At 48.4% G+C, this 10462-nt stretch overlaps 1 protein-coding gene across 2 annotated transcripts; it reads right to left on the bottom strand.

Annotated features, from left to right (window-relative positions):
* Window positions 1–1366: 1366 nt before the first annotated feature.
* RRAD (RRAD, Ras related glycolysis inhibitor and calcium channel regulator) lies at window positions 1367–5342 on the bottom strand. Of its 2 annotated transcripts, none has more exons than XM_036390588.1 (5): window positions 5248–5342; window positions 4671–5007; window positions 4474–4547; window positions 3750–3954; window positions 1367–2211 (listed from the first exon to the last, which is right to left on the bottom strand). In XM_036390588.1, exons 2-5 carry the CDS (start codon window positions 5002–5004, stop codon window positions 1934–1936), a joined length of 891 nt encoding a protein of 296 aa, XP_036246481.1. In that variant the 5' UTR covers window positions 5005–5007; window positions 5248–5342; the 3' UTR covers window positions 1367–1933. The 2 variants fall into 2 exon arrangements, with proteins under 2 accessions (XP_036246481.1, XP_036246482.1); XM_036390589.2 differs by having other exon boundaries at window positions 4671–5037; window positions 5248–5329.
* Between the last annotated feature and the right edge of the window lie 5120 nt (window positions 5343–10462).

Here is a 10462-nt window from a genome sequence, read left to right on the forward strand (position 1 = left end):
CATTAAAAGCTGCCATGTATAGAGATGTCTGGTGCCATACTCTGACAGAGTCAGATGTCCCAAAATGGATAATAATAGATATATCATAGATAAAGATAGATATGTAACAGAAAATAGCTTGCCAGGAAGCAAGGCTAGTGGAAAAATAAAGCCAAATCCAATTAAAGTGTCTGCTCAGGCAAATGTTAGCTTTGACTGCAGGACAGGATCCCTCACTTCAGACCACTCAGAGCACAAAGGCAACACCTGACAAGAAATGTGACCTGTTAGCAGCAGCACCAGCTAAACCGGGCATGTGACCAGCCAGGCTCACCAGCAGCACAGCAGGAGCTGCTAATTTGCTAATTCTTGCATTCCCCATGTGAATTCCTGCCCTGCTCCCTGAGGAGTGCCTGAGCCCTGGGATAACTCCATGGAGAGTTGATTGCCCCAGCTCTGGAAGGCCAAGGAAAGCTGTGAGACCTGAGGAAGCCTCCCAGAGCTTTGGGGAAGCTCAGTCCCTCTAAAGCCATGGGCAAGCTGGGCTCCCAGGCAGCTGGAACAATCTCCAATGAACTGAGCTCAGGCAGGGACAGTGCAAAGAGGCAGAGGAATGTGTGTTTCATGGGGTTTGAGAACAGAGCTTATGGATTATTTTTAAGAGCATGTATCCTATGAGGCAGAATTTATAAAGAAAATGCCCTCAGTTCCAGTTCTTGCACTGCAACGTGTTTGGTTTTAACTTCATTAATAGCAAATAGGGAAAAATCATGGAAAAACAGCTATTACAACACACTAAATTGCCACAAAAGCAGCACTGAAGGCCACTGTACACAACTGAATCCCACAACTCCTTCAAACACCCTTGCCAGCCTGCTTTGAACTTCTTGAAACCACTTGGAACCACATCTACAGGAGTGGGAGTACATTGGACAATTATACTGCTGCCAAAAAGGAAAAAAACAACCTCCTGCATTTGCTTCTTGGCTGTAACACAAGACCTTCAAGGCAGGAGAGGACTTCAAACATTCCAGGGCTCAATTTATCAATATAAACACAGCACATCAATCTCACTAAAGGCAGTACATAAAGCCCTGCTCCTGCTAGAGCTGATGAGAACCAGGTTGAGGATGAACAATAATATGAAGGGTCAGGGGCTCCCTTCCCAAGAAGAGCTGTTGAAGTAGAGTGTTCATAAAAGCAGGGTTTACTTCTTAAAGAAACCCTGTATTAGAGAAAAGGACAGAGGATTTTCCCAATTCATCTTGTTCCAGAACTCTATCACATGTAAATCTTCAGTCTGTGTGTAACATTTGGTACAGTGGGAAAAGGTCAATATAAAAATACTGTTCTCTCATTCTTTAGCCACACTATGAGAAAAACACGGTTTATTATAACAGGAAATAATATTTTATTATAAAATCTGCATGTAAACAAGTAACCAATTAATTGAATAACAGTTAATGGAAGTGCAAATTAACTTAATAAAATGATATCTGTTCTGTATTTAAATATATATATATAATTTGTTTTCTCCCAGTCTACTGTGGTTCTACTCCACCCTCCCCACATTTAAGTTTAAAAAGATTTAACATTGCTTGCTTTGTACTAAAAAGAGTGTACGAGCCTGCGTACAAGTTGAAGTTTTGCTCTGCAAACGAGACAAGTCTATGGTGATAGTTATCCTTTCTTATCTTTGCATCTCTGGTATCCACAAGACAAGAAGATATAGAACATATGTACACAGTGGGCATGTCGAGCCTCATATTTCAAGTTAGTTCATTTACTTGCACACACTGAAACTTAAACCATTTATCAATGAAGCACTGTAGTGTAACTTCCAGCCTTGCTTGAGCACCTTAAGGCATTAACGAGAGTCTCTGGAGCAGCCACAGCTGCCGTCCCCACGGGGATCCTCAGGGACCAGGGGCTCGTCCGTCCCTCCCTGGGGGCTCTATAGCACCGACAAGTCGTGGCAAGACTTTGATTTTGCTTTGAAAGCCATCTTCTTGTTGTTCTTGGCCACAATCCTGCCGAGGAAGCGCTTGGCCTTCTTGCTGATGCTCTCCCTCCTCTTGGCGTTGGCCATCCTGCGCGCGTTGTCCTCCTTGCTGTCCTTGCGCAGCCGGATCTGCCGCACGATGCCCTCAAACAGGTCCTTCACGTTGTGATGCAGAGCTGCTGAGGTCTCGATGAACTTGCAGTCAAACACCACGGCACAGGCCCGGCCCTCTGCACAGACAGACAGACAGAAAGGAAGGTCAGTGGAGAGGTTTTCTCTTCACACGTGCTGTCAAGCAGGACAAAACAGGAATTGGCTCTAAGTAAGCAAAGTGCCTTCAATGCCATGAAAGAGCTTTACTGCAAAATAGGAAAACCCAAATTTGCTCTTCATGGTTTTGCCCCCTTACTGTCCTTGGTTTTGTTGTGCTGGGGTCAGAAATCTCATCTGATCAATGGAATTGAATACATGGCAGCAATAGTCCTTCAGGCAGCCTGTGCAAGAGCTAAAGCTGGTTTAGGAGAGGCCCTGGGAAGCGTGCTTGTGGTTTGATATGGAGCAGTGTGAGTCTCCTGCTTTTGCATTAAACTCACTTTGCGTAAAGATCCCCTACGGTGATGTACAGAAAGAAATGGGGTTTATTCTGGAAGCTGTTGAGCAATTCTGCACCTCTGTCTTGCTGCAACAAGTGAGTTCTCCACACCAATAGAAGTGGAGCTGATACAGGCCACAAGGTCAAGTCATTGAACACATCAGTAGAGGTCACAAAGTTGTGCACCACTGAATCTGACCAGGGCTGAATTTGAAATAAAAGATATTCAGTGTTCTGGACATAAGCACTTAACCCTGGAACATTGCTGCAGCACAAATTTCCACAGTCAGCTGTGGTAAATAATGACAGAGTTGTAAACCTGAGGAAAGTACAGATGTCAGAACCAGGACAGGTCAATCATGCCCTGCCCCAGCCTGAAAAAGTAATCTCCTGATGAGCTCCAGTCAATTCCCTGAGCAGGAATTTAACACTGGGAGCATGGAAACCAGATAGGGAGAGATGGTTCATCATCAAGGCACCAATATTCCAGAGTATTTTTTCCAGTGGAAAACAAAAAAACTCACCCCAAAACAAAACAAAACCCAGCCAAAGAAAAAGCCTCAGAAAATGTTTAAATAAGCAGAATCAAGGCTGTGGTGTTGGCATTGGTTCCTGTGCTCCAGGTACCCAAATGCCAGCTGGAGCTGGCTGAGAGGATTCTCACTGATCACAGATGAAGAGCACAAAAAGACTTTTGAGTTGTGTGAGCCTGGTCCCACCAGCCCAGCTCGAATGTGCTGGAGTCAGCTGCAGCAGAAAGGGCTGCACAGGCTGTGTGGGATCCCCTGTCCTGAGGCTGCCTGGCTCTGTGACATGGCACTGTGTCCCCTGAAGAGCACACTCAGGCTGTCACAGCTCCGACTGTCACAGCCTGAGCCTGGCAAGTGCCGCTGCACACACACCATACAGTTAAAGCCTGGCTTTAGTAGTCCTGTGCTGAAGCTGCTGATACATTTTTCTCTCCCACTCTGCACAGCCACACATCTTCCCCCACAGCCACCTCCAGTGTTTGCTGTGGTACCAAGCCCTGCAGCACCAGCCAGCTGCCTCCACTTCCCCAGTGATCCTCAAATCCCACATTTTTCTACATCAAACCCAGACATTCCTGCTGGCCATGATCCTGCACAGCCTTTACTACTGCTTGAGACAGCACTTGGAAAATTCAGTGTCTCTTACCATCAACTGAGACCTCCCGGGACCTGACCAGGTCACTTTTATTTCCCACAAGGATAATAGGAATATCTTCTGTCTGCCTTGCTCTTCTCAGCTGGATTCTTAGCTCAGAAGCCTTCTCAAAACTAACTTTGTCTGTCACTGAGTAGACAATAATATAGGCATCTCCCATTTTCATGCAGTGGTTCTGGAGCCATTGGCTGTCATCCTGAAACAACAGAAAAGAAATGGATTTATTGTGCTGAAAAATCTATTCAACACTGAGGGATCATTTATTACTGTAAGCACCTGAAAGATTCTTTTCTTAGCTTTGTTATAAAAAGTCAGTAAAAGTAAGCCAATCTCCCCAAAATTTCAAACATTTTGTTATTTAAAATACAAAACAAAATAAATTTCTCTTGTTTCCAGAAATAATATCAGGTCTGCACTGATCAGATTGACAGTCTCTAATTTTACAGTAATTCCCTGGGCTGCTCATGTAAAATACCGATTATTTAAAGCATTAAGCGAGTCTCACTCAGCTCTATTCAGGGTTTTAAACTGCCTGCTTAGCTACAAGAAATTAATTGCAGAGAGAACAAAAGGCAGTATGAATTCTAATTTTTTAATGTCACTTATCTGATTGAACAAATAGGCATAGTTGTTCCATTTCTATTTTTTTTTCTTTCCTTAAGAGAACTACAGACCAAGCCATAAAGCAAAAGCATGAGGAAAGATCTGTAACTACCTGCTCCCATATATCGAACACCACCAGAGACGCTTCTTCTCCATCAACTATAATTGATCTGTCGTATGTGTTTCCTATGGAAAATCAAATAAAAAGAGTTCAGCAAAAGAAGTTCTCCTCCTCCATGCCTGCCGGCGGCCGTAGGGGAGGCTCCGAGCCGGGGTTCCCCGGCACCCCCGAGCCCGCGGTGCCCTCACCGGCCTCCTCGGCGTCCGCGCAGTCCTCCACGCCGCCGAAGATGCGCGCCAGGCTGGTCTTGCCAACGCCGTGCTCGCCCAGCAGGATCACCTTGTAGAGGCTGCCGTCGGAGTCGCTGCCCGAGGAGATGACGGAGTCGGAGGAGTCGGAGGCCCAGCTCTGGCGGTGCTGCCCGCCGGGGCTGTACGAGGTGCAGCGCACCAAGCCCGACAGCTCCTCGGGCGGCAGCGGCCGCAGGTCGCGCTCGTCCACGGGCATGCTGCGGCGGTGCAGGTGCTGCTGCGCCGCGAACGGCGTGCTGCCGCGCCGCTTGTCCCCGCGGTTCAGGGTCATGGGCTGCGGGCAGGGCACGGCTGTCAGCCCGGGCTGCGGGCAGGGCACGGCTGTCAGCGCCCGCTGCTCCGCACAGCCCCGGCCCCGCACAGCCCCCGGCCCCGCACAGACCCCCGGCCCCGCACAGACCCCCGGCCCCGCACAGACCCCCGGCCCCGCACAGACCCCCGGCCCCGCACAGACCCCCGGCCCCGCACAGACCCCCGGCCCCGCACAGACCCCCGGCCCCGCAGCCGCGCTTACCTCGGGGCGCTGCGCAGAGCAAGGGCGCGGTGAGGGATCGGTGAGGGATTCCCCGGTGGCTGCCGCGGGAGCTCCCCGAGCTCTGCTGCCGCCACCGCTCCCCGCTCCGCTCTTTATGTCCCGGCGGAGGCGCGGGGCCCTCCCCGCCGTGACGCTCGCCGGGCGCTCCGCCAGCGCATCCTCGGCAGCGCCGCCGCCCCCGCGGGCTCCGCCGCGCTGTGCGGGGGCGGCGGCGGCGCGGGGAGCCCGGGAGGAGGCGGGAGCCCCCCGGGGGTGGGGGGAGGCACGATCGGCTCCGCTCCGCTGTCAGCGCGGGGGTCCCGCCCGTCGGCGCGGCTGGGCCGGCAGCGAGCGCGGGGGGAGGCGAGGGCCGGCTCCGGAGCGCGGCTGTGCGAACCCTGGGGCTGCCGGGCTCGGCCCCGCTGCCCTGCCCTGCCCTGCCCTGCCCTGCCCCGCCGGCCGGTGCTCCCCTCCCGCCGCCCCTGTGCAATGCCCGCAGCATTTGCTGTGTGTGTCCCCTGTTTCCACTGCCCCGGTGCAATGCCCGCAGCATTTGCTCTGTGTGTCCCCTGTTTCCACTGCCCCGGTGCAATGCCCGCAGCATTTGCTGTGTGTGTCCCTTGTTTCCACTGCCCCGGTGCAATGCCCGCAGCATTTGCTCTGTGTGTCCCTTGTTTCCCCTCCCAGCCCGTGTGAGAGCGCACGGAGCGCACAGGGAGCTTCCCTCGGCTCTGTCCCGGCTGGGAGCTGGGCGTTCTCCGGTGCTGTTAATGGCAATACCCGCGCCCTTCGCATCCCCTGTGCCGGCTCTGCCCAGCGCTCGGAGCGCTGCCCGTGCGGGGCTCACACGCACACACGTGCGGGGTGAGCGGCTCGAGAGGCCAGCAGCAACACAAAGGTCAAATTCTCCTCTCGCTTTCACCTGAGCAGCAAAGCGAGACAGTGAAAGTCTTATCTCATGAGCGGCACAGTCATGCGCATGTGATCGGGTGAAGAAAGGACTCAGCAGATAACTCTACTCGTCCCCTGCATGGCTCACCCAGCGCCGTGTATACAGCTCGCTGTTTACCTAGCAACCGAAACATGTCAGACATTGTACGGCCAAAATAGCCCCGGCCTCTGCTCCCGAAAGATTACAGCCCCGGCAGAGCGGGAAAATCCCGGTGCCTCCGGACAGCCACGGCTGCCATCAAACTCGTGTCAGTTTTAGGTTTCCAAATCACCGGCAGAAACAAGGTTAAAGAAGGCAAGAGGCAGGGAGGTGATGGAAACCAAGTCAGAGATGTAGGGAATAAAGTAAGGGAAAGAAAACCCTGTGGGTTTGGGCTAAGTGGGTGAATATCCTGTTATTTTCAGGAGCCAATTATAATTCTCCAGTCCACACTTTTGGGGTGGTTTTGGCCGCTTCACGCTGATAAACTGCGGTCGGGAGTGTTAACGTGGCAGTTAAAGATCGTCAAGTGCTTGCAGCAAGTTGTCCCTGCCTGTCTCACAAAACAGCAACCAAAATAGCCTTGTCAGTTCGAACAGACAGAGTTTGGAGGCAAAACGTGTGTGCTTCAGCTGACTGAACCGAGTTAGAAACCTCTGGCTGGCATTTGGAACCATATGGTAAATAAATTATGGGTAGCATTGGAACTACACTGTGGATACTTCAGCTGGAAAAACTGGAATCTGCCAAGCTGCCTTGATTCTGAATTTATAGACAATTAATTATGTAAATACACTTCTAGATATGGCTGGTCTTCAGCTGGCTTCCTTAAAATTTGGGGTTTTTCTGCCTAACATTGTCACCTGAAACTATTCTCAGGGGGTTTTATGTCTTTTGCACCAGACTTTGCTGTGTGTCAGGGTCACACTTCAGAAGTTGACATATGAAGTGGGGGTGTTTTTAATTATTTTCTGTGTGAAAAAAAGAGAAATCTGAGAAGCAACAGAGCCAAAGAGACAGTGCCACTTCTGTGCCACATAGAGCACTATTGGCCTGGAAACACACTAAAAATGGAGATTTCATTGGCACAACTCAAAGAAGCTGCATTTTGCTTTACAGGCTGAAAAAGTAATCCTGTAATCCTGTAAAAGTAATCAAGCTTTCTGCTGGTGAGAATTATGAGTATTTTGATGATGTAAATGTGAGATAGACCATTTGCAGGAAAACTATCAGCATATGTCAAAGTGGTGAATAAAAACCTTGAGAGAACAGTGTTTCAGCAGGAAAAGGGATTGAAAATAAAGTTACACCCTGTAGAAATCCTACAGAAAATTCAGGATTCCATGGCAAACAGTGCCAGCACCCAGGTACAAGTAATGAATTAAGGGTTATGGAATACCACCATGGTCACAGGATCCTGCCCAGGATCTGGCGCTGGGTTCTTGCAGCGTCCTTTACTGGAAAGTGAGATGGCCTGGGGCTGTGCTGGTTCCTGGAGGGATGAGCAGCACGGTGCCAAGGCTGCTCCTGCTCCTCTGTGATCCCTGGGGGATCGCTGGGGTCACCAGCTGGGCCACCTCCTCTGATCTCTGGAGGCCCAGCTATTCTGTGAAGCTGGAAGGAACTACCTGATAATTCAGGTTAATCACTTGAGAAACATATCTCTTCACATAGCATATGGGTGCTGGTAATTATTACTGTATTTTTCCTATTTGCTGGTAATTATTATAATTATTGTATTTTCATGTATACATTACTGTGGCACCCCCCACTGATTTCAGTGAGGTGCATATGACTCCACAGGCTTCAAATGGTGATTTTCCAGTTTCTTTGAAGGACTTTGGGATCATCTCCTTCTCACCTGCCCTCCATTTCCACTTCTGCCTCACCATGATTCTAACAGATTCATGAACTGGAATTTATTTCTATTTAAAAGAGATTTTCATGCCTTGCTTTTTCTACCCTTATTTTCTATTGTTCAAGCTTCTACTTTTCTCTTAAAAAGGGATTACATTTATTTTCATTTTCATTTCATCTTTGCATTATTTTAATTTTCCTCATTTCATAGACTTTCCACTTAAGGTGCCTTTTTTTTTTGCATTTCACTGTTGTAGTACACCCAGTTTCTTGTTTTCTGTAATCTCTTTCCTGTTGTATTATTTCTCTGTTTCTTTTCCCTCTCACTTTTCCTCAAGCTTTTGAGAAGTGCCAGCATTCATTTCTAGTGCACTCTCTCGTCCTGAGTACATTTCATCATCTGGAAAATGTAAAACATGCAGTTTGATCCTGTTTTTCCAGTTATGTCTTCCTGGGGTAACAAAGCCAAAGAGTTCCTTTATTCTGTATTAGCTGCAGGGGGCATTTCATGGTCTAAATGACAAGCACAGACTTTGCAGGGGGTGCAGTGATAAACTAAGTTAAACTAAACTAAACTTAACCAAACCAAGCATGTAAAACCTAACACCTAATGTCCTCCCCTTTGAATTTTCAGGTTAAAAAAGAAAAATTTGGGGGTTGCATGAACTTTATGTGAGTCTTCCTCATCGGTGTTTGTTCAAGGTCAAATGCCATATTATAAATAGCATTTCTATTTTTTACATCAAATTAATATTATGACTTTTGTGATCACTGCTGTCATACATCAGACCTCTTTCACAACTGATTAGGAGTAACAGGAATATTTTGAACAGTGCAAAGGCTGGATCAGCAGCAGTGAGGTTTGGGGGTCAGCATTGCTCTCAGTGTGGCTCTACACTGAAGTTGTGGGTTTCTCTCCTCCCTACCTTTCAACTCATCTGCACTGCTCAAGTCTGATTATTCAGCCATTGTGTGGGTGAAGTTATTTCTATACAAATGGTAGAGATACCCACAAGGGTCTGTTCTTGCCAAGTTACATGAAGCATTACTCCTGCAGAAGTGTGAGCCTGGCTGCCTCCCAAATACCTGGACTGAGAAAGAAATAGCAGCATTTATTATTGTTTTTATTACAGAACTGACACCCTCAGGCCACTGGGAGAAGAGACAGGGGCAGCAGCATGAAATATGTTGGGGTTTTAACCTAAGCAAGAGAGAGAGAGATACAGGGAAATGAAAAACAACATTTTTTTCATTATCCTACAAAAAGTAGGATATAGTACAAATATGGTATTAAGTTTTCCTCACCATCACCCTTAAAATCACAGATTAGTGTGAACTGAACAGCCCTGGGCCAACTGGTTCAGTTTGTGTCAGACCTTTTCCCATGAGGCCTATTTATATTCCATTGTCTGGCAGTTCATGTATGGGGCAAGAGCAGGGAACTCTGAGCTGTACAATCACCAGCAGAGGTGGAGCTCTCAGCCCTGCACAAGCTCCTCTGTGGGGAGGTGACAAATGTCCCATCCACGCTGCCCCTGCCTCGGGATGTGCTGAGGGAAGGCAGCACAGCCCTGCAGCCAGGGCAAGCTTCCCCTCAGAATTACTCTTGGATTTAATGGCAGGTGATGTTTTTGATGGAGTAGTGGTAGCCATGAATTGGGACTGAAACAATAATGTGAGAAATATGAGCTTTGGAGTCAATAGAAATCGATACAGCTTAGAAAGCTCACACAGAGTGCCAAGGGGGAAATGCAAGCAGAAACCCAACTAAATCCATTGTTACAGCTGCACAACTAATAAGCCTTTCATGGCTGCTGTGCTTCCTCTCAGCTCCAGACCAGAAATTCTAAAGATCACTGCAAAAGAATGCAGAACTGTTGCATTTTCAGGTAGAGAATGATAAAATAGGCAGTTTTAAGTCCATGGCTCATAATGTAAAGCAAAGAACTTAAACTCCTGCGAAGGAGTGCAAAAAATAACTTGGGTCAAGACTAACTGGAAATATGGTTCATCTTTCAGGTGCTCCAAATTTCTCACTGCTCTGAGTAAGCCACAAAACTTCCAGCCCTGATGAGCTGGTGACCAGCAGAACCAGGTGAATCACGGCTCCCGAAAAAAGCACTCGCACAAGGGGCAGCTCCAATTTCACTGTGCCCACAGAGTTCCTCCTCTTCCTTTCCACAGACTGTTAGTAAACCACTGATAAATCTTGGGGTATACTTGGGGAAAGGATTCTGTCTCAGTTTAACTCAAAGCCCCACTTTATTTTAGATTTTCAGCCGCGGGTTTCCCTCTCAGCGGGCGGCAGAGCCTGGGATCCCCTGGGCTCACAGCACCCACTGGATGTGCTCAGCTGCCTGCCCCTATTGCATTTCAAGTGCAGAGTAAAAGCAGAACATGACCTAAGACATTTCCATAATTGTTTTC

Source organism: Molothrus ater, chromosome 12, assembly GCF_012460135.2.
Source record: "Molothrus ater isolate BHLD 08-10-18 breed brown headed cowbird chromosome 12, BPBGC_Mater_1.1, whole genome shotgun sequence".
In the NCBI taxonomy this organism is placed as follows: domain Eukaryota; kingdom Metazoa; phylum Chordata; class Aves; order Passeriformes; family Icteridae; genus Molothrus; species Molothrus ater.